This window comes from Anolis carolinensis, chromosome 1, assembly GCF_035594765.1.
Source record: "Anolis carolinensis isolate JA03-04 chromosome 1, rAnoCar3.1.pri, whole genome shotgun sequence".
Classification (NCBI taxonomy): domain Eukaryota; kingdom Metazoa; phylum Chordata; class Lepidosauria; order Squamata; family Dactyloidae; genus Anolis; species Anolis carolinensis.
The window spans coordinates 305,791,377-305,818,769 of NC_085841.1; the positions used below are offsets into that span (position 1 = coordinate 305,791,377).

At 39.5% G+C, this 27,393-nt stretch overlaps 1 protein-coding gene and 1 long non-coding RNA gene across 3 annotated transcripts; one reads left to right on the forward strand and one right to left on the reverse strand.

The window, feature by feature from the left end:
- Nucleotides 1-2,679: 2,679 nt before the first annotated feature.
- LOC134295452 (uncharacterized) lies at nucleotides 2,680-11,700 on the reverse strand. Of its 2 annotated transcripts, XR_010002019.1 has the most exons (3): nucleotides 11,540-11,700; nucleotides 5,729-6,224; nucleotides 2,680-3,073 (listed from the first exon to the last, which is right to left on the reverse strand). It is a non-coding gene; the product is annotated as an uncharacterized LOC134295452 (long non-coding RNA). The 2 variants fall into 2 exon arrangements; XR_010002020.1 differs by having other exon boundaries at nucleotides 5,729-11,700.
- On the forward strand, nucleotides 11,690-26,951 carry plek2 (pleckstrin 2). Its single transcript, XM_003224858.4, has 9 exons — nucleotides 11,690-11,891; nucleotides 15,427-15,591; nucleotides 15,934-16,115; nucleotides 16,988-17,079; nucleotides 18,064-18,251; nucleotides 19,593-19,694; nucleotides 22,269-22,352; nucleotides 23,767-23,845; nucleotides 25,178-26,951. Exons 1-9 carry the CDS (start codon nucleotides 11,844-11,846, stop codon nucleotides 25,303-25,305), a joined length of 1,068 nt encoding a protein of 355 aa, XP_003224906.1. The 5' UTR covers nucleotides 11,690-11,843; the 3' UTR covers nucleotides 25,306-26,951.
- Nucleotides 26,952-27,393: the final 442 nt, after the last annotated feature.

The following is a 27,393-nucleotide window of genomic DNA, read 5'->3' on the forward strand; positions in this document are numbered from 1 at the left end:
TTTTCCGGTCCCAATTCAAGGTGTATACCATCACATATAAAGCCCTAAGCGGTTTGGGACCCACCTACCTTCGTGACCGTATCTCCTATCACAAGCCTACACGATCCCTTCGTTCATCAGGGGAAGCCTTCCTGTCCCCACTCCCTATATCCCAGACCCGCCTTGTGGGAACAAAGGAGAGGGCCTTTTCTGCTGTGGCCCCCCGATTGTGGAATTCTCTGCCCGCTGAGATTAGGCAAGCCCCCACACTAGAAGCCTTCAAGAAAGACTTGAAAACATGGCTCTTTCGCTGTGCTTTTGGAGAGTAACCATTTTATATTTCTTTTCCGTTGCTCCCTCTAATATCTATCCTCCAGAATACCCCACTCCCTTATGACCCTGTTTGCTGTGGTTTTTATTTTTATGTCTTTCTCAACCCGAGTTTTAACTTAATGTTCATGTGGTCTGCCCTTGTTTTTATTGTCTCCTTGTTTTATTTTGTAATGGATATTATTTACTGTATTGCTTATTGTATTGTGTTGTGCTGTTCTTTTATATGCTGTTTACATTGTATTGTTTTGGGCATGGCCCCATGTAAGCCGCCCCGAGTCCCCGTTGGGGAGATGGTAGCGGGGTATAAATAAAGTTTTATTATTATTATTATTATTATTATTATTATTATTATTATTATTATTATTATTTGACTGAGAAAATGATCTGAATGTACAAAGAAGTAATACTACATATGAATGTAAGCAAGTAAGAAACTGGCAATATAAATTATTCTTTGCCCGGGAGATGTGGGGCTTTTAATTTATGCAAATTTGAAAACCCACAGTGAAATAATATCTGCGGTGCTATAGCTGAAATCTTCTCACCTTTTCCAGTATTCAGAAGACATTATCTAGGTCTTCTGCCTTCTTTGTCTTTTATACTTTTGAGCTCCAAGGAGCTTGCAAGCAGAATTTGGGATTGTAACTAGAGAAAGAGTTGTACATTTCTGGGAATAAGACATCATAAGATTGTAACAATGAAATTCAATCTAGATAAAGGGCTTTAGCATATGGATATGAGGGGAAAGCTTCCTATTTCTTGCTGATAGTGCTACTTAAAATGTGGGCTAGCAATGCCCTGAGCTGGGGTCCAGAGACATTATAGATCCTATCCAGGCAGCAGATTGTGGGAGAGTATTGGGCAGATTGCCTCAATTAGCCTCCTATCAAGCAGAGTCTCTTAGCACTTGTTGCCCATTGGTGTTTTCCTGCAATCGTGTTGGTCTTCTAACTTCCAAGCCTCTCCTTGCTGTTACTATTGTCAAATAGGCCCAAGAAAGTGGATTACACAGCCCCTGCTGCCTTTCCTTATGTTTACAAGAGAGGAGTGGTGGTGGTGGAGGCAACAGTATCACTGCCAAAGCACCATGCAGAAGTGAGCCCGAGCTTCACCCGTGGGTCCACTAGGGTTTAGTTCTAAGATCCCCTCTAAATACCAACATCTGTGGATATGGAGGGCTGACTATCTTTTAAAGATGTGTTCCATTGTTACAATGAAAAATAATTGGTAGTCAAGTGCATTAAAGCACTAAGCTAGAGACCGAAAGGTCCCAGGTTCAAACCCCGGGAGCGGCGTAAGCAGCCGCTGTTAGCTCCAGCTCCTGCCAACCTAGCAGTTTGAAAACATGCCAATGTGAGTAGATCAATAGGTACCGCTCCGGCGGGAAGGTAGTAGCGCTCCATGCAGTCATGCTGGCCACATGACCTTGGAGATGTCTATGGACAACGCCGGCTCTTCGGCTTAGAAATGGAGATGAGCACCAACCTCCAGAATCGGTCACGACTGGACTTAACGTCAGGGGAAACCTTTACCTTTACCTTTACAGTGACTTATTACTATTTTATTGTTCATGTCTTTGTAAAACCTCTTGAGATAAATGGCATAAAACGTGAGAAACTGTCAAAAGACTTCTCAGTCCTCTTTAAAGTAATTGTTTCTAGTAATCCTAACTGGCATGGGATGGGGAAGGGAGAAGAGATTGTTGGCAAAAAGCTTGTTCCCAAGCTTCAAAATTAAAGTGTTCTGAAAGGACTATTCGCTACAGAGAGTTTGAAAAATATTAGAAGAATGTCACTCCAAATTAAATTTCCAAGGAAATCTTCAGGACTATTGCATAAACAGCTTCAATCAATATGGCATTTCTAACAGGTAACTTGACTGCTAGCTCTTCCTTAGGTGGTCTATGGAAACAAAAAGCGAGCACCTGTTTCTAGCTAGAAGACCTTGCAGCTATGTCTGTTTCTCTAAGCGTGACATCACTGTCTGAGTTGAGCTCATATCCATACAAGCTTGTACCTGTCTTTTGCAGCATGTAGCTATGTTTACTATTACATTGAGAATTTCTTGTAACAGGTTAAGCCATGTTGAAATTCAGGTATTGGCTTCAAGCTATATCTAGACTAGACTGTCACAAACACTGCCTCAATACTGTTAGTGTCTGAGAGAGCTTATCGTACTGCACAGAGTAATTTGTTCACACTTTGCGTAGTAAATGGGGCCTGCCACAAGGCAAGGCAATAGATCCCTATTAGCATTACGGCCAAATGTTAGTAGATGCCAGAGTTTATGTTCAGTAGACTTTGTTCAATAGCCAGTGATTCCCAACCTTGGGACATCCAGGTGTTTTCGACTTCCAACTCCCAGAAATCCCAACCAGCTTGTTGTTTATTTGTTCAGTCATTTCCAACATTTTGTGAACTCATGGACCAGCCCACATCAGAGCTCTCTGTCGGCCGTGGCCACCCCCAGTTCCTTCAAGGTCAAGCCAGTCACTTCAAGGATAGCATTCATCTATCTTGCCCTTGGTCGGCCCCTCTTCCTTTTTCCTTCCATTTTCCCCAGCATCATTATCTTCTCCAAGCTTTCCTGTCTTCTCATTATGTGGCCAAAGTACTTTATCTTTACCTCTAATATCCTTCTCTCCAGTGAGCAGTCAGGCATTATTTCCTGGAGTATGGACTGGTTCGATCTTCTTGCAGTCCAAGGCACTCCCAGCCAGCTTACCAGCTGTTAAGAATTGTGGAGCTGAAGTCCAAAACACCTGGAGGCCCAAAGGTTGGGAACCATTAGTTTATACTTTAGCCCAATAGTTCAGGGATGTAGAAGCAGTGCTGCTATTATCATTGAACACTTTTGTTATATACTTAAATACATGCATATAAATATAGATCCATAAAAAAGGAATATTGAATGTAGGGGTGGGTATTCAGAAGTCCTCTAGTGTTGGACTAGAAGTCCTCTGAATCTTAATCAATTGTAGGGAATGCTGAGAGCTGAAGGCCAACATCTGGCAGGCCACCTGATTCCCACTCCCTATCTAATGTACTTGAGATGCTCTGTCTATTTTATACCTTGTGCCACCTATAAGGGAATATTGTTTGGACTGATGCACAAAAGAAAGATTAATTAAACTTTGTTGTTGCAATAATTAATATAAATGCTTGCCTGTTTCTGAGGCATACTGTGCACATAAGGCTGACATTATATTACTATTATTCTTGCAGCCATAATGAACATGCTTAGTAATTGTCTAATAAATAATAATAATAATTTATTTATTTGTATACCGCTCTATCTCTTCAAGAGGACTCAGGGCAGTTTCCAACATGTGTACAAAACAGTCAATTGTCAAAATCATACAACAACTTGAACACAGCAAATATAATAAAACAACATCATAACAAGGCTAAAACATCATAATAACAAGGCTAAAAACAGTTCAGTTAAAATAGACATAGTTACAGTCAGGACATTACATCAAGGGATCTTACACACTTATTTCAAGTTTTGTCAAGACAGGGATGTAGCTATAAGGTGGAAATGAGGCAAAATGAAAGCATACGAATTCTGCCCTTCCAAAATGATTTTTTCCTACTGTATCAAAATTGTTAGCATCACAGAGGATGGACTGAAAATCACTCACATAGAATGCTTAATATGCACTATGTTCAAATCTGCTTGGTAATGCTGCCTGCCCATTTTCTTTTAATGCTTAGACCCTGTTTCTAAATGCACCACTGTAATGCTAGAAATGTAGGGACAGAAAAGGAAATGTTCATGTAAGGGTGCAGAATTCTTATTTAGAAGGAGTAGTGCTCCCATTTGGCCCCTTGTAGCTGTACTCTGGATCACACTGTATGCTAAGCCATGACACAAAAGCTGGTTTCTGGGTTTTCGTCCCATAGCATCACAGTAACTGTTACTGTATAGTGTAATATGAGTATCTCTATTGATTTTATTTTTAATTATCTGGATGCTGTATTTTTGAATGAAGAAATGGAAATCCCAGTGAAACCTAACAAGGTTACTTCTGAAATTACTTCAGTTGCAGCTGTTCTACCAAACATAGTAGCCTAAGAGATGAATGGTACTTTGCACACACATGCACACACACCAGTAATCTGAATACAGACTACAATCCTGGACTGTGTGAGTGAGAGACATGGGCCCTTTCACACTACACAGCAATAGCACTATGATTCCACTTGACTTACCTTGAAAACTTTGCATGGGATCTTGCTATTTGCAATGTTGTGTAATGGTTTGACTGTTGAACAACAAGTCTGGAGACCATGGTTTGAATCCCACATGGTCATGCAAACTCACTGAGTCATTTTGGGTAAGTCATAGCTTCAAGAAGACAACGGCAAACCCTCTGTGAACAAACCTTGCCAAGAAAACCCCCTGATAGATTCATCTTAGTTTCACCATAAGTCAGAAACCACTTGAAGGATCACAACAAGAGCATTCAGAATGCTCTGCCAAAGAACTCTGCCTAATGGGGCACCTGAGGTAAGTTCACAGGTAGATCTTGTTACATTTCACTGGGATTTCCCTTTCTTCATTTCATTAAACCACAAACCAGGATTCCCAGTTCATCTCTACTTATTTCATTGCAGAACTATTGAATCAAAGCTTAGCAGATAAGATTGTGCAGCTGCAGGCTCCCTGCAAACAGGCTGAAACTCTGTGTGGTCTTTATCAATTTATCTGTAAGACAACAGCAGTCTTTCTTGCCTCTTGGGTTAGAGAAAGGAGGCGTTGAATACTCATGTTCCCTGTCTTCTATTGCCTCTAGCACTCAAAATGTTACACCGGTCTCCATTACCATTAATCATTCTTAAAGGGTTATTCCATACAGGAAAACAAAGCCAGGGTGTTCCCTTTTTTGCTCCTGTAAGTGTTTGGTTTATATGTACATCAGGTGACATTAGTGGTGGCCTGTAGACACCACTCATCTGGACTGGGATGATCTGTTTAAACCAGATAAAAGATTTCACTCCTAGTAACTAGTGTATGTCATTGTCAACCTATGAAAACAAACTGGTTTTATCTGGTATAGGTTTTCAGGACTGACATCCCCCTCAATGAGTTCTTGAAGTCTAACATTTGAAGGCAGATGGTTATATACAATGCACACACATGCATATGTATACTCATGCCAATTTGAGATACGATAGATATGATGCATAATGTACAAACACTAATTTCTGTTGTTTTGCGGTGATTTTTAATCATTAGATTTGTTTTTGTAATGCCGTATGTGGTTTATTTGTTTGTCATTGTTATTAGGTCTTTTGTATTAGTATAAAATTAAATATTTTTAAAGACTGGTGGCTAACTTAAAAGCAGTAATTCAACAAAAATATGTTGAAAGGTGAGAATAAAATCTTCACATAAACAGCCAAATGAATACCTGTATGGTGGCTCAAAGAATCCAAGTTCCAGAGATTATTTTCTACATCAGAGGTTTTAAAACTTTTGTCCACCACATATTTTGGACTCCAGCAAGCAGAATCCCATAGGGTTTGATTCTTCTGGAAGTTTGAAGTCCAAACTTCTGGAGAGTCAAAAATTGAGAACTGTTACTTTGGTAAGGCATGATAATGGAAAGAGCCAAAGGGAACAACAATGCAAAAACTACAGGCAGTGAAATGCCAATCAGTTTGCATTTAATAAACAAAGGGCAAGTTGTTATATAGGTATCCCTTCATAAATGAGCTGATTAATACCTCCACTGAAACAAAAGGTCTTTGTCCCTATTCAAGCCATGAGAGATAAAACTGAACCTCTTGATTAACTCTTTTCTTTAAGAAGGGCCACCTTTAGATTGGAGATAGAGGCTGGAATCCTGTTGGTGCAGCATGCCCATGTAACCAAACTGGCATAGACAGTTATGGAAGAAACACAACCTAGGCACAGAAGAAAATAAGACATTTAGAGAACCATATAGTTCAAAGAACAAGCAGGTTTTGCTTGACTTACCTTGCTGACACTCAGAGTTGGCCCTAGGTATTTTTCAAGTGTAGGTGAACAGAATTTTGGTGCTCCCCCTCCCCAAACCAATCACTGAAAAATAAAAGTGTTGGATAAGCTAAAATGTTGTATAATAAGGAGGGATTAAGGAAAAGCCTATTAAACATCAAATTACATGAAGATTTTACAAATTAAGCACCAAAACATCATGTTTTACAACAAATCAACAGAAAAAGCAGTCTCGACTGCGCCCCCGTATGTTTTGCACCCGAAGCGACCGCTTAATTCGCCTCATTGTTGGACCGGCTCTGCTGACACTATAATCTTGGAAAAATTGCAGCCATTAGCATAAGAGACAGAACCATTCTCTCACTGCTTTGCAAACACTGCTATCTGATAACCCTATCATTTACTGTGTCGCTTTCTCAAGAGTATGTTGAGAAAGGAAAGACATCTGCTAAGTTGCTTTATGAGAGGATTTTTCAAGAAGCACATTCATTCCTCATTCCTCAGTCTGTCCCACTCCCCACCTCCTATCCTCTACTAGAATAATAATGACCATTTCTCATGAGGTCCTATAATTTGGCAGTGAGGTCACCATAGGATAATAAATTAATATTTGTTATGGTTATATTTTTATTGCCACATATGAGGAGAAATATTTGTGGGATGTTCTACTACATATGCCAAAATAATGTGCTCGGCACTGGGGGATTGGAAGATACTTGCTACTGTGCTTTGGGCCCCAAATTATCTTGGCCTGGCCTGGCCTCCCATCTTTCAGCACTTCCACTTGTTGATTTTAAGTGCTCACTGCTAAGTGATTGCAGTGATATAACGGAACCATATATGAAAAACTCAGATTGATCCAGCCCTGAATGCAATGTTTGTAAAGGTAGTGCCTCAAAAAATACAGAACCTGATCAGCTCTGTCCCCATTATGATGATGGGGATGAAGATGAAAAATTTATTTGCTTATTATTTTTTAAACTATAAAATTAACAATAAATGTAGTAAATATTCAGAATAAAAGGAAGAAAAGGAATAAAGAAGAAAAATGTATATTTATAAATATACATTTAAATTTGTTAAGGTTATGTTTTTACTAGTGACTGAGAGAGAACTAAGACTAAATGGGTTGTTGTGAGTTTTCCAAGCTGTATGGCCATGTTCCAGAAGCATTCTTTCCTGATGTTTGGCCCACATCTATGGCAGGCATCCTCAGAGGTTGCCTGCCATAGATGTGGGCAAAACATCAGGAGATAATGCTTCTGGAACACGGCCATACAACCTGGAAAACTCACAGCAACCCAGTGATTCTTGCCATGAAAGTCTTTGACAACTCATTAAGACTAAATGCAAATGAAAACAACACTAAAACACTGTTGAGCCTCCTTCTGGAGAAAAAAGCAGGGTATAAACAAACATAATCATAATAATAAGCCAAAATACCAAACACAAATTGACTAAAGCATAAAAGGGCTCTAACTCCCCGACCCAAACTGTAATGAAAGAAATAAATCAGAAAGAAAAACATATTATTCTACCATTGAAGATCCAACTATTCCTACTAGGATTACTAGGTGATGACTTATGATAAATGTCTTGTGCTTTTTGCAGTCCAGCATTCAAGGTGGCTTAAAGAAATTAAAACAGGTTTAAAAAATTCCTATCATACAAAAGTTTTAAATCATCACCATCATCTTTATCACCAGTTTCTTCCCATGGATTGAGACAGGCAACAATGAGAGATTAAAATACAGCAGAATTAAATTTAACAATAACATTTTCAAACACTTAAAATCCTGACCACTAAAAAGAAAACAACAAACAGTACAGCACATTCCGGGAAGCCTTTCTCCTTGAGAACTCGGTCCTCAAAAGGCTGTTGATAGAAAAAGGTCTTCACCTGCCTATAGAAGGACAGCAAAGAGGACATGAATCTATGCTCTCTAGGAAGGTAGTTCACAAGATGTGGCCATCAAGAAGACCTTCTCCCACCAGATGTACCCCCAAAGATACTGAGACAGAAACACAGATCTCCCCAGAAGATCTCAAGATATGGGCAAACTCATATGTTAGAATGCCATCCTTCAGATAACCTGGACCTCAGCTATATATGCTTTATACATTATTACCATCACTTTGAATAACAAAAAGTATCTGTTCCAAGGTTAACTTTTGCTTATGACATAGAAAGCATGAGTTATCAATAAAAACAAATACTTACTGATTTATCCCCCAACTACAACTCAGTAATGTCTGTGGACACAGTTAGTCTGGCAGGCAGAGACAATGGTTTGGTGACTAATCCTTCCTGCCCTGACTCACACTCCCAGAGTTTAGATTGTGATCTTAAGAGGGATAAAAGCAGGTATTCACTGGAGTATTATAAGCATGCCAAGAATTCTCCCTTTCTTACATTTTTATCTCCAGGAATCCTGTTTAAAGACGTGTTCTGATGGACTACAAAAGCCTGTTTTCTTCCACTCAGTGATCTAGAAAACTGGGAAGCCACACAATGGTGAGAAATTCTTGCACAAGTTGAAAGTTCTGTGTACATATTTGGACACTTGTGTGTTGGAGTTTTTTTGCATATATGTACATAATGTGAGCCCCCAATGGTGCAGCAGGTTAAACCACTGAGCAGCTTAACTTGCTGACCGAAAGGTTGGTGGTTCGAATCCGGAGCACGGGGTGAGCTTCCACTGTTAGCCCCAGCATCCACCAACCTAGCATTCAAAAACATGCAAATGTGAGTAGATCAATACCCTGTTTCCCCTAAAATAAGACATCTCCAGAAAATAAGACCTAGTAGAGGTTTTGCTGAATTGCTAAATATAAGGCCTCCCCCGAAAGTAAGACCTAGCCAAGTTTTTGTTTGGAAGCATGCCCAGTGCCTGCCAAACAGAACACCAGAGCATGCAGGATTGGTAAATGTACATACCAGTTGTACATGGAAATAATGGTAGTAACAAGAAATTATTGATAGGATTCACAGTTTGTCTGGTTATGCTGGTTTGTGATTACAACTACTGTACAGTATATAATAAATGTTCATTTTTTTTTCTTCAACAATAAATGTGAATTCTTCTTCATGGAAAAATAAGACATCCCCTGAAAATAAGACCTAGCGCATCTTTGGGAGCAAAAATTAATATAAGACACTGTCTTATTTTCGGGGAAACACAGTAAGTACTGCTCAGACAGGAAGGTAACAGCGCCCCATGCAGTTGTGCCAGCCACAGGACCTTGGAGGTGTCTATGGACATTGCCAGCATTTCAGCTATAAATGGAGATGAGCGCCAACCCCCAGAGCCAGACACAACTGGACTTTACCTTTACTACATAATATGATCCAAGTCTAAACATAAAGTCCATTTATGTTCTATATACATTTTAAATTACGGTTGTTTTATAAATAGTTTTAATAATGTTGTTCATGAAACAAGTGTCACTATCTTACCCATCCATGTCGGCAATTTTGGATGTTGGAGTATTTTGGATTTTGGAATTCTGGATAAGGAATGCTCAATCTGTACACATGTTGGGAAATTTGTGTGTGCTGGGTTTCTTTTTTCATGGAAATAGCAGAAAGTCTAATGCAGAGATCTTTCAAATCTACTCTTTCTCACAGTCTGAAATAGCTATGTATGTTGAAGATGTGCTGATACACACAATTGCTTTGTGTTTTCATTCATTTTTTTTATCACCAGAGTGACTATGTCAAATCAAAACCTACCTTTTTGTTTTTTAAAAAATGTAACTTCCTAGGGAGTTGCAATTGGTATGCATATAGTGTTATGACCATTTGTAGATTAAAAACCCACTACAAATGCTTGCTGATCTGTTGAGGACATATTCTGGATTATAACTAGAGCTGCCTTATCAACAGCACTTTATTCTCTGAAGTTTCAAAGAAATACGTTGTTCAAGAACATACCCTATTTGAACACAATTTCCATTATTTTTGCATTTTAAAGCCCTGTAGCAAAAATGGACTTTTATACTTTTATAAAAGCTGAAGAGCTTTGGTCACTATTCTTCTGAACTTGTAGCTACACAGTAGTATTGTACATACAATGCACACAATTACACAGATGAAGCCTGCCATCTAAAATCCATTCAACACAGCACTTAAATCCACATTCAGAGTTACATGGCCAGGCTATGGCCGGGCTGTGGCACAGCTGGTTAGCAGCCAGCTGCAATACATCACTACTGACGAAAGGTCATGAGTTTGAAGCTAGCCCAGGTCAGATTGAGCTAACAACCATTAATAGCCCTACTAATTGTTGACCTAAGCAACTTCTGTCAAGTTGAAAATGTAGGTACTGCTTTATGTGGGAAGGCTATTTTAACTAATTTACGACACTATAAAAACTTCCAGCTGCCTGTGGAAGAATGAGGAAGTACTCCATGAAGTACTCGGTGTCACAAGTGGACAATGAGGCGGCAGCTCCCCCTGTGGCCGGAATCGAGGAGTTTGTTTCCAAAAGGTACCAAATTAAAAAGAAAAATGAGTTTTAGGTGGCAGCATAATGTTGGTTAGTAGTAGAATATTATGTAAAAATCAAAACTATCGAAATACAGTAGAGTCTCACTTATCCAAGCTAAACGGACCGGCAGAAGTTTGGATAAGCGAATATCTTGGATAATGAGGGATTAAGGAAAAGCCTATTAAACATCAAATTAGGTTATGATTTTACAAATTAAGCACCAAAACATCATGTTATACAACAAATTTGACAGAAAAAGTAGTTCAATACGCAGTAATGTTATGTTGTAATTACTGTATTTACGAATTTAGCACCAAAATATCACGATGTATTGAAAACATTGAGTACAAAAATGGCTTGGATAATCCAGAAGCTTGGATAAGCGGGGCTTGGATAAGTGAGACTCTACTGTATATCAAATCACTTTGCTACAGGGCTTGGAAAATTGCATATTCCTGTAAAAGGTGTTCAGATGGATTTGGCACCTTTTGGAAACAAGCTCCACATATGCCCAACTCAATTCCGCTGCTGTTAGCAGACTATGTGTGTCGTGCTATAGTGAATAATCTGCCTCACATGCACAGCTCGATTTAGGCAAGCATATCTCACTGAATGCCAACTCCACTTTGTTAACATGTCAAAACGGGAAAAACCCAGCCAACCAAATATTGTAGACTTTGGCTCTGAGCTCCAATTTTCAGAAAAACACTCTCCTTCCTGTGTTGTATAACAGGAGGGCTGACTGGCATTACCTGAGTCACTTGAGGCACCTCATCCATTCAAAGTTCTGGGACAAGCAATGCTGTGGCAAAATTGCCCTGTGAAAACTTTCCCTGCGTTGAACTCCCTTCAGGGCAGGTGTGCTTCCGGTGCCAGCTCAGTGTTTGCTTACTGTCTCCTTGGCAGGGTGCGGAGGAGCACGTCACAGCAAGGGAGGGGGCTCACCAAGCCAGCCGGCCTGTCTGCCTGCCTTTTAAAACGTCACATGCGTGTCAGTCGGTGTGCAGCTGCTTCCAAACCTCTCTGCAGGCACACTGTCTTGGCCACAGGCTCAACATGGAAGAAGGGAGCGGCATTCTGAAAGAGGGCTTTCTTGTTAAAAAGGTACGGTGCGGTCACAATCAGGAGGTCTATCAGATGTAAAACTTCAACTGCTCAAAAATGTGTTAGTGAAGTCAGTGAAGAATGTAAGAATTAGAAAATGAATGCGTCAGCCTTCCTATGGAAAGAAGTAGGAATGTTAGAAATAAGAAGAATGTTGATACTGGTTGCTTTTCTAAGGTGGGAGTTATTTCACAGTTGTCTTATGCATAAGCAAAAATAGGTAGAGGATTTTATGCAAACCTTCTCCTAACATTCCTGTCCCGCTCGAACCTGCAGCACCTCATTTATTGTCAAGTCTGGTCTTGTGTACTCTTCACATTCATCTTCTTGGGCAGCTTCCAGGTGGGAGATTCTTCTGCTGAAAGTTACAAGAGGAATTGCACTTGGCTTTCCACATTATTGGAATATTGCACTTTCTAATATATCAAACTATAAAGGTTATTTATTTATTTATTTATTTACAGCATTTTTATCCTGCTCTATCTCCATCCTGAAGGGGACTCAGAGTTGGAAGATACCATCCAGCACAACCTTTTATGTGTGTATGTGTGTGGAATATTGTGCTTTTTAAATATGTGCATATGCAATAATGTAATTTTTTATATGTAAGTACAATATAGCAACTGTGACAAGGTTAGAGCTTGTCAGGTCCCTTTTAAAGATAATGGCAATGCTTTTTTTCATGTCAGGAGCAACTTGAGAAATGGCAAGTTGCTTCTGTTGTGAGAGAATTGGCCATCTCCAAGGACGTTGCCCAGAGGACGCCCAGATGTTTTGATGTTTTTACCATCCTTGTGGGAGGCTTCTCCCATGTCCCCGTATGGAACTGGAGCTGATAGAGGGAGCTCATCCATGATCTCCCTGAGTTGGATTCAAATCGGCAACCTTCAGGTCTGCAACCCAACCTTCAAGTTATCAGTCCTGCCTGCACAAGGGTTTAACCCACTGCGCCACCGGGGGCTCATGACAATGCTGTATCCATACAAATTGAGCACTGACAAGATAATATTCTAAGATCCATTAATCCTACAAGATGGGACCATTTGATGCTCAAAAGATATTCCTTATAGCTCTTAGAATAGGTGCTATTTCATGACCCCATTGATTTTTTGAAAAATCAGTATTTTTATTGACACTATATTTCTTTCCTGGCTGTATCCTTGTTTAATGAAACACAGCAATCATGTTATAATACCATAGTGCTTTAGTACAGTGCTCCATAGGCTATCTTGTGTGGGAGACTAACAGTTGCTGTTTTCTAATCTGCCAAAGGCCAGCAGCATATTTTGTTCCCATTGGTTCTGTTTCTTTCTTTCTTGACAACTCTATGAACCAGTAGCTGATGGCTTGAGAACTGGCATCAATGTTGAATGGCACCGCTATAGTGTTAATATGTGAACTGTGGTGCTCTATTGTACACTAATGGAAAAGATTATTTCTGAAACACTCAGGCCACTAGCATTTTAACAACATGGTTAATGGTGGTGACTGGAAACTCCTGTTATTCTGAATGAGGCTGGAAATGCTGAAGCCTGAAAAAGATGGTGAAGTCAGATAAACAAACATAGTGTGAATGTACCTTTTACATTCCTTTCTTGCTTTTCAAACAGCTTTGTTGCATTTCTGAGCTAAAGTGCAATAATCTTGCTCTGCTTGCTCTACCCGGCTGCTTATCTCAATGCTAATTCGTTATTGTGCACACAGTTTCTGTTAGTCAAACTCTAGCTCCATTTATTCAAATAGACTCATTGAAGTATAAATAACATTTAGCTTTTCTTAATCTCTTGGAGTTTTCATCAAATAGAATCTTTTAAAAGGTCCTGCAAATACCAACTCTAATTTCCAGTGCTTTCTCTGATGCAGTTTTCCTTCTTCTTGTTCATATCTGTGCACGGCCACGCTTTATACATTCCTTCCTATAGAAATAAACCATGTGTTGTCGAAGGCTTTCATGGCCGGAATCACCAGGTTGTTGTGAGTTTTCTGGGTTGTATGGTCATGTTCCAGAAGCATTCTCTCCTGATGTTTCCACAGATATATAACCCTCACTTACTTAGTTTCCAACAGACCCCTCAACCTCTAAGGATGCCTGTCATAGATGTGGGCAAAATGTCAGAAGATAATGCTTCTGGAACATGGCAATACAGCCCGGAAAACTCACAGCAACCCAGAAATCAACCATGTTAGAATCTTGTTCATGGCTAATTAAAGAAATTTCCATATAATCTTAAACTTGGCCACAGTTACACTTTTGCCACAGGGAGAATCATATATTCCTCTGCCAGTAACTGGGTGAAACCCAACGTGTGTAGATCCAGGTAGAAGGAAAGTTGCTCTATAGCTGTGAAAGGTTCACAGACTGTGTTGTTATAATGTGTCTAGTTAACTTTTAGCTATACTGTATATTGTTTTTTATTAGGAGCAGCAACTTTTCATCTGTATTTGATTGCATTACATTAACTGAGCAATCCCAATTTAATAATATTAATTTTAATTATAGGTTTTGTTTTTGAAAGTTGTTAGGAGGCTGTTATGGTTGAGCCTTCGGGCTCCGGTAATAGAAGAAGGGGTCATAAGACTCCTCGAGAGTCAGACTCTTTCGAGGAGCGTGAAAGGAAACGGCTCCGGGATTTGTTTACAGACCCGACAGATGAGGAGTCATTTGAGGGTTTTTCTCAGGGTTTGGAGGAAGAGATGGCCAGCTCGGAGGAGGACGACATGGAATGGACTCGTGTGAGGGAGGATTTGGGTGTTGGGGAAACAGGCAATGAAAGCATGGGAGGTGATTGGCGGGTTGCAGGATCAGACCCATGGACTGGCTGGAGGGATGGGGCGGGATCCACAGCTGGGGATGCTGTGGTGCGTAGTCAAAGGTGCTTAAGCTCTGATGAGGATGATGATGTTGGGGCGCCTGGAATTGGGATGGCAGCTGACAGCGATGATGAGCTTGAACTGGGATAAAATGGGGTTTGGGACCAATGTCTAATTGCGTTGGGCAAGGTAATCTGGACGGACGCTTGGGCTTTTGTTTGGGAACTTCCTGAAGACGGGTGTGATTCATTACTGGATACGTAAGTTTACCAAGGACACTGGGCATAGACGGAGGGAGGAACTGTGTGGGGTTTTTCTCTGTGCAACTTGTGTTTAATCTCGATAGCTTGACCTCCGTCGTCTTTTTGACGGGCAATACCTACTCGCACTGAATTGACGCTGGACTGACTGACTTCGATTCCGGATTATCCCTTCTGCTGGCTATCGGTGAGACCTTTGGATTTCTTGAAGACTTCGCTTGGCTGTAGACCTCTGGACCGGATTGGGACCCTGCTGACTGCCGTTACCCTGACTGCTGATGGCTTCAATGTGTTGAATGGCCTTTTGTTTAAAGTCCTCCAAACCAAGAGCACACTAAGAATAAAAAGTATACATTACAATGCATAAAAAGAAAGTACATGCAGCATCAAAGTAAAGAAATGCTGTTCTTTTGAAGATATTCCTAACATTACAACATTCTAAACATTTTTATTTTGCTTGGCAGGGGCATGTTGTCCACAACTGGAAAGCAAGATGGTTTGTTCTTTTACAAGACAGGCTGCTCTATTATAAAATTGTGGGAGGAAAGAAGGAGTCTTCACCAAAGGGCAGGATTCTTCTGGATGGTTGCACTATCACCTGCCCATGTTTGGAATACGAGAACAGACCGGTATGACCTCTTCGGTACCCATTTGTTATACACTGTTAAAAGCTTGGGGGATTAAAAGGGGGGCTGCTTGTAATACAAAAAAAGACCAGTGTGTGCACTAGACATTGTTTTCTGGTGAGCAAATACCACTGCCCACAACCCCATGATAGTACAATTGAAAATCCCTTATTGCTACTAGTCATTATTTGCTATACAGTATTTCTCATGCTAGGCAATTTCAGAGAATACAGTCAAGGCAGAATGATGTGGAAGTAGACATAATAAATATCTGAGTGATGTCAAGAAATCTTCATTTTTGGTAATGTGCATACATTTTATTGTTTTCCTGCTGGCCTTTCACAGTTGGTCATTAAACTGAGGACCAAAACCAACACAGAATATTTCCTTGATTCTTGCTCCCGAGAAGAACGAGACTCTTGGGCACTGGATATAACTGGAGCCATTCATGCTGGCAATCCAGTGCAAGTCCAGCAACTTCACCTCCAGAAAAATTCCTTCAAATTGCCTTCAAATATCAGTCTGAAGTAAGTATTACAAGATTCTGCAATCAGCTTGCCTGTGCTGTGCGAGTGTGGCGATTGGACATAACCTTATTGTTCTATCTTTGTCATTCCTCACACCCCAAACTAGAGGCCAGTGTGTCAAATGATCCCCACTGAAAAATTACTTTTAAGCTGTGTTACAAGTACCAATGACCAACTCACTTGGCTTCTGCACAAGTGTCATTTGCAAGTTCCTCATGTTTGTTTTCCCATGTGGGAAATCCTTGATCCAGTTAAGGCAACATCAATATAGTATCACCCTTTACTAGCATAGGGTGCCTCTCAGGCTCTTATGCTTAACAGCTTGCCAATACATATGAAGTGATGCAAGATTTGTGCTCCTGCCTTTGGTAGTATATTCAGAAATGTAAGGCATAATACATATAATGGAACTCATACATGCAAACTAGCCCTATGAATATGCCTTATATTCCCATAGAAGCCTCTGCAGTTACCCATTTTTTCAGGACCAGAGGCTCCAGTGTAAATGAGGGGATAGGAAACCTCGGTTCATGGATCAAAGACTGAACCTACCTCTGACTCATGCACTGAGATTTCCTACCCCTCATTTACACTGGAGCCTCAAATCCCGGTTTCTTTTAGTTTCACATATATGTACACATTGCTCCTGAATATCAGGGGACTCTTAGGAATGGGATGCATTGTGGTATGGGCACTATGGCTGTGATGGAATGGACTGGCAAAAATTATATTTTTATCTTTTATTTATTAGAATTGCTTCCCCTTTCTGCCTACTTTATTTGTTTTTGGGGTTTTTTTAAAGGAAAAAGAATAATTTTGGTAAATTGACAAAACCAGTTACTCTATTTATTTCATGTTTCTTCCCTCCACAGTCAAATTATAGACAAAATGCATGACAACAGCAATGGAATTAAGTTGACGCCTAACACAAGACAAGGCAGCATATACAAAGAAAGCTTTACAGGTAAACAACCAGTACATACCTGCTTCGTATTATATCTTGGATCAGTATTCTCCAATACAAAATGGGGTTGTTTCCATATGGATGAACAAGGATATATCTCCAGAATCTATTTTTCGTGTTTGAAATGGTATAATAATAACCATGGCTTCTAGAGCTTGAGGGGTTTAGTGTTTAGCTGTATTGTGACTAAGATTAGGAAATCCATCTTCTGTTCCCTTGTGTGCCCAGAAATTCATTTGATGTCAAAGCTGGACAAAGAACCAGAAATTAAAAACAAGCCAAGTAGGCTCTTGACCAAAGAATGTCAGGAGAAGCAAAGGAAAAATCAAGAGGCAGGTTTGAGAAACAATAAAAAAATCTGGACCAAAGATACAGGAATATACCAGAGTTCTGGAATATGTTGCTGCTTGAATGAGGCTTGGCTGCCAAAAGAAGTCTTTTAGTCTTTCCTGCTCTGGAGATTTCGGTTAGTCCAGGAGTGCAAAAACATGACCAGGAGCAGATTGTGACACAGGCCATTAACTGCTAACATAAGAAACCAGAGTAAAATCAAAGACAAACACAAAACCAACCATTGTTCCAAAATTCAACCGGCAGAAAATATCTGTAGAATGTAAAGATAATGTAAAAATAGATTTGCTCTATTACGCCTAATAGACCAGGAGTTAGAAGACCTCTGGACTGAAGCCTGAGACATTGTTGGGAAGAATGCAAAAAGACACTAACTGCACCTAAAATGAAAGAGAAGCCTCAATGGATGACACATTACACTCTTCAAGCAGCTAAGGAGAGACAAATTCTGTAGTGTGAATGGGCCCCTTATTCTACATCTTCTTTTCTGAATATCCTTACTGAGGTAATTCTTTTAGAAAAGTCTTAATGAAAGGGGAAGTAACAGATGAATCTGCTGACATATCCGTTTTAACAGTAGTATGCTATCTGCATATTTTCATTTACCTTAAGAGCTATCTTTTTTCATTTCAGGTTCTAAGTTGGTGGACTGGCTGATATCCAGTAGTTTTGCAGCCTCCCGACTAGAGGCAGTCACACTGGCCTCTATGCTGATAGAAGAAAATTTTATCAAGCCCGTGGGAGCCCAGAGTGTTGAAGCCATGAGGAATGGTGATTTGGCTGAGCAATTTTTAGACGACTCTACTGCACTGTACCTATTTGTAAGTGATGTGGTTTTTGAAAGTCAGGTCTGCTTTCTTCCTCTGGCAATCAAATGGGAGAGCAGCAGTGTATATACATGGGGAGTCCAAAGGAGAAAAAAAACAGACAATTGAAAAACTGCTTGGAAAAAAGACTAGGGAAAATAACTTGAACTTTCTAACACTTTCAAGACTTGTATCTGAAACTGATACAGTAGCTAGACTTTGGACTGGGTGAGGACAAACATTGGGTAGGTTTTGGCTTAGATGTAGATGCAATATGGAAACATACAGTAATTAGGTGCTCTGAGTTCCCCTCGGGGTGAGAAGGGTGGGGTATAAATAAAGTAAATAAATAAATAAATGTGTTTCAGCCTCTGTCAGTGTTTCTAAAGTCCAATTCCAGATCTAAGCACTCCAAGACCAGCGTCAAGATGACTTCCAATGGTTCATCTAGACAGTGGTTTCCAACCTTTGGTATTCCAGTTGTTTTACATTTCAACTCTCAGAAATCCAAATCAGCTTTCCAGAGATTAAGAATTATGGGAGCTGAAGCTCAAAACACCTGGAGGACCAAAGGTTGAGAACCACTGATCTAGATGAATGGAGATTTCTGACTGGCCCACCTGTTGGCATTAGTTGTACAGGTGCTGCAACCTGCACCAGATGTCTGTAGGGCATACTGTTCAAACTGTGTGGAGTAGGGAGCTTGCATAACAAGTTGGGGAAAAAGTCGGGGCTGGTCACGTGTGCAGAAAGAAGTTGGCTCAGTGTGAGTAGCCCGGCATGGTGGCAAATGGGATGGGAGCTACTGTGGACAGCCAATGGGATCAAATCGTGAGGATTTGATTTCATTGGTTGCGGGGAGGACCACCCGAGTCAAAACACATCCCGCTTCTGCTGGGTGCTCTGCTAGGCATTTGTTTTTTTCATCAGCCTGTTCATGCAGTTGCATTGTCTCTAAGAGAGATGCAGCATGTGTTATTAAATACTAGATTGCTCACAGGTCTGTCTTTGGTAGAGTGGAGATTTCTTGGATTATGCCAGTGAATCTCATGAATTACAGTGGCTCCAGTATCTCCTTGTGGATACTAGATGCTGAAGTCAAATGTGCTATTTTGTCATGTTGTCCTTGGTAATGTTCTGGAGATAAATCAGAGATTGCAGAATTGTAACAGACTACAAGGGCCATCCAGTCCAACCCCCTGCCATGCAAAAACAAAAATGGAAGTGTTCCAAAATTGTGCAATGAATATTCCATGTTAACAGATGAAATAACACTTTGTTAGTATTTATTGATTCTTCCACTGCCACTTTAAATTTCTTCAGATCTTTCTATCTGATTATCTTTTCAAATTGCAGGCTGAAAGCTATAAGAAGAAAATAATCTCCAAAGAAGAGATTCATCTCAACATTCTTGAACTGAGTGGTACAATCGTAAAACAAGGCTTTTTAATAAAGCAGGTAACCACTGATTCTGGATTCTTTTGGCAAGGTGGTAATGGGAAGAGGGGGGGATGTTGTATTACATATATTACAAATTCTTTCTGGCTTAATACATTTGAAATGGAAACATTACATCCTAAGAACACTGTTGCATTATTGTCAAAGAGACGGGCTAGACTTTTAGAAAAGCAGTGGGATTGTGGGCCTATTACTTATTTGGAATAAAGGTTTATAACTACCTGAAATCATTGTTTGAGATCAAGGAAAATTTGCACTCTTGTTTATTTTTCATGAGCAGATTTTTAAACACAGTCTAACACTTGAAGTTTGATATGGTGATTTATAAAGAGAGGGCTCACATGGTATTAATGAATGCATAATCTGGCTTTTGGAGTAATGGAACCTCTCCAATCATCAGCAACAGTTTTCTGAATAGGAAATGTTTTTCTCTGGCACAGCAGTGTCTACACTTAGAGTGAGTAAAGTGTGGTCCCCCAAGTGTTGTTGGAGCGCGACTCCCAATGTACATGGCAAGTGACTATACTGTCTAAGGATGATGGGATGGCAGTCTATCAACTTTTGGAGGGTCACATATTGCCCACCTCTGGACAAATATTTTTGAGAACAGAGCTGTTCCACAAATATTTCTAGTCCTTACATTTCATGACAACTCTGACATTATAATGGCACCACTAGGATATTATGATATTATGAAGTCCTCAAAGGTCCCAGGTTCAAATCCCGGGAGCAGAGTGAGCGCCCGCTGTTAGCCCCAGCTCCTGCCAACCTAGCAGTTCGAAAACATGCAAATGTGAGTAGATCAATAGGTACCGCTCCGGCGGGAAGGTAACGGCGCTCCATGCAGTCATGCCAGCCACATGACCTGGAGATGTCTATGGAGAAATGGAGATGAGCACCAACCCCCAGAGTCGGTCACGACTGGACTTAACGTCAGGGGAAACCTTCCAGGAAAAGCATAAATATCTGCATTTACCCTATGAGATGTTGGGTTTATTAACAGAAAATACTCTCACTTTGAAATTCAGAAGTTTTACAAGATTACATAGAGTAAATACTCAGATGGGCAGTTCCTAGCATTATCACTCACAAAGCATTGTGCAGCTATTTCATCTTTCCCTCCTTGACACTTTATACCCTGTTTCCCTGAAAATAAGACATCCCCAGAAAATAAGACCTAGTAGAGGTTTTGCTGAATTGCTAAATATAAGTCCTCCCTCGAAAGTAAGACCTAGTAAAGTTTTTGTTTGGAAGCATGCAGGATCTGTAAATGTACATACCATAGATCGTTGTACATGGAAATAAAGGTAGTATCAAGATAATAATAATAATAATAATAATAATAATAATAATAATATAATAACTTTATTCTTGTATCCCACCTCCATCTCCCAGAAGGGACTCAGGGCAGCTTACACAGGGATAAGCCTAACAACAACATAAATTCACATACAAACAGAAATTTAAAACAGTAATTGTAAAACAGTATAGCAATAAAATATAATATAGAAATTCTTGAAAGGATTCACAGTTTGGTTATGCTGTTTTGTGATGACAACTACTGTACAGTAGATAATAAATTTTCATTTTTAAAAATTCAACCATAAATGTGAATTCGTCTTTGTGGAAAAATAAGACATCCCCTGAAAATAAGACCTAGCGCATCTTTGGGAGCAAAAATATAAGACACTGTCTTATTTTCGGGGAAACAGGGTATTTATGTGGTAATAAAAAACATAACAATACAAGAGTAACCAAGAGTGACTATAAAATAAAATGTAAAGTACATCATTATTATGTCAAATAAAGAGACACAAAAGTCATTGTGCTAACTTTCAAAGGCCATTGACTTCTTCACCAGTCAAAAGCCCCTTTGTTTCCTTAATTTCCATCAAGTTGGTTTCTATGAATGAGAGACCTCTTAGTCAACCTATGATTAACAACCCTGCTAAGGGATTGCAAATTCAGGCAAGTTTGGCTGAGTCTAGCCATCTGTAATGCAATCTTTCTCTTTTCTTATTGCCTACTACCTTATTAAGCATAATTATCTTTTCTAATGTGCCATGTTATCTTATCTTATGCCCGAATTATGATAGCCCGAGTTTAGGGAAAATTCAGGTTTGATTTGCACTTGAAGCCACTCATTTATCTGTCCGTTTGGAAGTCCATGATATCCAAAGAACTCTATTCCAGAACCACAAAAGTTGCTGTAAAACTACAGAATTTTAGCATCACTATTCCACTTTAACTGCTACAGCTGTGTTGTAAGGAAGCCTGAATGTCCTCCTCTAAAATGAATATCCCGAGATTCCACAAGCTGTTGCCATTGCAGCTAAAGTCACCACTGTGTAGCATAAAAGGCTTAAAACTTGCAAAAAAAAAGCATGCAAAGGTTAGCAAACATCTAAAAAAGGAATCTGATGGAAAATTCCATGTTTGAAGCAAGGCAGTCACAAAACAAAAGCCTACAATCTTCTCTTCCAAGAAACAAACGGTAAACAAAATTAAAGTGTTTCAGGACAGTGTACTGTGCGAGAAGGAAGATGACATGTATTCCATCCTTTCAACTTTTAGGGTCACAAAAGAAAAAACTGGAAGGTGAGACACTTTGTCCTGAGGGCTGATCCTGCTTTCCTACATTATTATGATCCTACAAAGGTAAGTTGATAGACTCTGAGTTTACACTAGGAGTGTGTGATGTGTAAGGCTTGACAGCTCCAACTGTGTTGCTGTGGATTAGTCTTCTTTGGAAGAATACACCAAGCTACACAAGGGCTGAAGATACCATACGGCTTTATTTTTCGGAATATAAGAGTTTGCTCTACTGCCCATGTATATAGGCCTAGCTACAGTGTAATAAATCACTCTTAGAGTCCTGGCGCCTGCAGGTTGCCCATTCTCACATTCTAGAGTCCCTTTCTCCCCACCTCAGGGCGATTGAGTTTTATGGCTTGGTCATATGTCCTGTCCTCCCTTTTGGCCCATGGCCATGTGCTCTGTGTCAGCGCTCTGTGTTCGGAGATGGCATGAGACGGGGATCAAGACAAGATGTGGTGTGTTAAATTCTGCTTTATGCCTGAGTCATCTGCCACATCGGACCCAATTCCAGTGATTTTGAAATATGCTCCAATTGTTTCATATGTTCTCAGAAAATTTGTTACTGAGGCCCCATCTACATTGCCAAGATCCAGTATGAACTGCATTATGATGGTCAGCGTAGACTCGTATAATGCAGATTGAACCACATTGAACTAGATGATATGAGTCTGTACTGCCATATAATCCAATTCAAAGCAATTAATCTGCATTCTGAAACTGGATTGTATGGCAGTGTTGATAAGGCCTATGATACATTTAATAATCTAGACAGCAGGGGAAAAGATACTTGATTCAGGAGCAGCAATGTCTCTTGCACCAATCTGAAAAATGCAGAATATCTGGTATCCACTGTTTCCTCTTGGAGAAGAATGAAGGACATTAGTCTTTTGGACTGGGGAATGGGGAATGCTCTAGTGGAAGAGGATACTTTTTACATGCAGGAAACTATTTGATTAGACCCCGAGACTACAGTTAAAAGAATACATGATTTATATGGAAGATCTCTGTCTGAAATCTGAGGAGTCATTGCATTTAGCTAATGCAAAAAAGGCAATGGTTTCAGAATATGTGGCCAATATTTTTGTAGGCAGCCAGTAAAGATGCAGAAAACTTCTTCTCTCTTACATTTGACCATCCTTTTCAAAATGTATCCCCCAAGCACAAAATTGATATAAGGTTTCTTACTTCATGTGATGTTACAATGTCCTCTTAGCTTGATGTTCAGCACTATTATTAACCCACTTTGTGATGGATGCATATACTGCCTCTTTGCATGAATAACGTTTATCATCAAAGGAGAGACCAACACTTTTGAGAAAACTGCAGACATATACTTGAAAAGAAACAGGACGGTACATGTTTCAGATACTGATGATGTTGCTATCTATTGCACGGCACATCTTCTGTGCTGATGTAAAATGTGGTACCAGAAATACATAATTAATCTTGTTGTATCCGCCCCTCTCCCACATAGGAGGATAACAGACCTGCTGGTGGGTTTTCTCTCCGTGGCTGCCTTGTCTCAGCATTAGAAGATAATGGAGTCCCAACAGGCAAGTTATTGACATTCCAGATTAGCTCCTGATGTTAAGGTGTATTATGGGTAGTGTGCTCAAGAGAATTACCCTGAGACAGCTGTTGTAATTTCAGTTTTGGAAGCCAGTTCTCAAATTATGAAGGAATCGGAAATGCAAAGATGAAATTCATAAGCATCACATTTGTTCTAATTTTAGCTCATTTGAGTGCCACATACTACTTTATAGCTTTCTATCTTATACAATGAAAGCAATATTATATGTTATCAATTTTTTTTAGAATTTTATTTTAAAATGGTAAAGCACCCACAATACACATTACAAACATATGCATATACACATACACAGACAACCCGTCACCCACAATACAATTATCTCTCAACCCACCCCCAATGTGACCCATCACCTTGACCCCCGACACTGAACAACATAGAGTTTATGCATAATTTTTTAACGTTTGCTATCATCTTCTAAGTACTCTGTCTCAATGATAAAGGAGCCAGCTTTTCACAGGCCTTCTGTAATTTGTGTACTGACCAAGGTAGTTTGGGAAAGGACAGCCATGAAAATTGAAATGGCAGTGACACACTCCATAATAAACAACCATCTCAAGTAGTCAAGTTCATAAGTTAAGTAGACAATCAAATGAAGAAGGTAAGTGCTGATTATTTGTGCAAGCCAGCTCTTCACATCCCTTTCACACTACACTGATATAGCCCTTTAACTGTCATGGCAACATCCTATGGAATCCTGCAGTTTGTAGTTTGGTGGGAGACAAGAGCAAGCCAATGGCAAACTTCTCTTAACAAATCTTTCAGAGAAAACTCTATGACAGGCTCTCCTTAGAGCAGTGATTCCCAACCTTTGGGCCTCCAGGTGTTTTGGACTTCAACTCCCAGAAATCCCAGCAAGTTTACCAGCTGTTAGGAACTGTGGGAGCTGAAGTCCAAAACACCTGGAGGCCCAAAGGTTGGGAACTACTCCCTTATCGTCTTTATAAATCAGAAATGACTTGAAGGTATACAACCACAAGGCCCTGGAACTTTCTTGCTGAGAGCTCTAAAGGCCCTTCCATAAAATACAACTTCCAGGATTCTATAGGCTATTGCCATGGCAATTAAAGCCAAATAACGGTGCTATCATTATGCCACATGAAAAGCTGAAGACAGCATTCAAGCCCACATATTGCAGTGAGTCATATGGTAACTTTGACAAGATCAACTGTTCTTATCTTTGTTTTATCATATTCAAATACTACACTTTCCCTGGAGAGATTGTAGCTATTGCAGCAACGTTATTCTCATATTAATCTATTGTCTTTCTACCCCACCTCTTCCCACTGCTTTGCAGGAGTGAAAGGAAATGTGCAAGGCAACCTTTTCAAAATCATCACAAAGAATGACATTCACTACTACATTCAAGCTAGTTGCAAAGCTGAAAGGTCTCAATGGATTGAGGCTATCAAACAAGTCACATAAGAAATGTCCTAGTGTGTACATATGGGAAAATGGGAAAAACTTCAGGCGTTAACTTGTTGCTGTCTGAGTATACAGAAGCTAGGTTTGAGATCCACTACTGACTTACTTATTCAAGCAAGAAGTGTCCATCTGACAAAGATTTTTTCTATGAAACAGAAATACAAGTTATATTATACTAGGTGTGTCTCAAGATCTGTAAATTTTGGTAACTCATGCCTATTTTTGCCAGTTTCTATATGTGGTTCAAAGGATTGCTGCATAGTGATTTTAGGTACCACTCTGGTACCAAGATAAATCCACCAGGTGTCTTCACCTGAATAAAACTGAAGTGGCTGATATATGCAGGTTGTAATACGTTTAATCAATAATTGTGACATCAGATTTGGGTTGTTAGTTATACCCTACCTGGATTAATTTAAACTAAGGATATGGAGAAACAATTGTAGAGGATACAATTGGCCCTCCATATCCACAGATTGAACCCACCATAGATTCAACCAACCAAAATTTCAAAATATTTTTTTGGGGGGGAATACAAACAGAAAACTTGGATATTGCAATTGTGCTGAACACTGTGCTGATATGTAGACATACCTTGCTGAGCCACCTGTCAATGTAAAGGATGCCATTTTACTATGGATTTTGATATCAGTGGGAGGTCCTGGAGCCCAGTCACAGTGGGGATTCAGTGGATACTGGGAATCCACTGTATACTGTTTCAGATTTATTTTTAATATACTGTATATATGTTTGTGAATATTCCATTGCTTGTTTTATTGTCTGGTGTTAAAATATTGTACAAATTTTGATTTTTACCCTTACATGGAGGGCATTCTCTTTGAACTATTGTACATAAAGCTAGCTAGTCCAACTGTATATTTGCTCTAGTAGTTACATATTGCAAAGTTTCAGGTTTCAGATTCTTCAGCTACAAACCATGGGGTTTTACCTTTACAGAAAAACAAAACAGAAGGGTGCTGTGTGAGCACACTCTTGTTCTTGGTCTCCAAATTCCATGTTGTCTAGGGGAGAAAGCTGGGATCTGTTTCATAGGAATTGTTTTGGGAAATTGAAAACACAACTTGAGCTTTTTTATCTGTTGTGACATCTGACAGATTGTGGGTAAAGGCAGAGACAGAGCTGCAATGGAGAAGGAGAAGACGTCCCATTGACAGATGGACACCACTGGCTTCTTCTCAATAGTGTAGTTCTTGAAGTGTGAATCACAAATTACATGTCATTCACACACACACATATATGCATTGTTTTTTTTAATGGGAGTAGGCCACCAACAAAAACAATGTGCTATAACTATATTTTAAGGGAAGGAACCGGGGGGTAAAACCCTCTTGAATATTCTTCGCCTAAGAAAACTCTCTGAAATGCATGGTGTTAGTATAAGTTGACAGTCAGCTTCAAAGATATAAACACATCTTGTGAAGCAGTAAGAAACTGTGTATTGCTAGGCGGTGATATTTTATTACAGATTTTTTTTTTAAAAAAAAAGAGTGAAGTGCAGTGTAGCTTAATATTCTCTTGCATTTTTTATTACAGTACTATGACTAATTTTTGTATTTTTATGTGTTTCTAATTTTACTATTTGTGTCATTGCCATAAACTCATAAAAATCTATTGTTTTAAACAAAGTTGTTGTTGTTGTTGTTGTTGTTTAAATCTCAAAGAACCAGAGCATGCTGACAAGCTTTTAAAAACAGCCTGGGATTTAATAAACACAGGAGGAAGTTTTTAGAGTAATTCCTGAACAGTGACATTGTACATGGAGGATATATTTCTACAAAACCAAATAAATACTTTTCACAACTATTTCATAATCATAATTTATTAGTAATTTGCACTGTGTTCTCAGTTGGCTTGACCAGATATGGTTACTAATTCAAAAGCACAAATTGGACTTAAATGTGGCTAACTCAGGCAAACTTTGGTCCTCCAGGTATTTTGGAATTCAACTCCCACCATTCCTAACAGCCTCAGGCCCTTTCCTTTCCCCCACAAATTTGGTGTAAATGGCAAATTATTGCGTATTCAAGTACATGGAGCTATGCAATATAAGGCTGATTTTAATAAATT

Excerpts from the sequence above, each read along its gene's own strand:
- plek2 (XM_003224858.4), top strand. The coding sequence starts at position 11,844 with ATGGAAGAAGGGAGCGGCATTCTGAAAGAGGGCTTTCTTGTTAAAAAG. Across the intron at positions 15,592-15,933 it reads TGGAATACGAGAACAGACCG|TTGGTCATTAAACTGAGGAC; the intron begins GTATGACCTCTT and ends GGCCTTTCACAG. Across the intron at positions 22,353-23,766 it reads ATTATTATGATCCTACAAAG|GAGGATAACAGACCTGCTGG; the intron begins GTAAGTTGATAG and ends TCTCCCACATAG.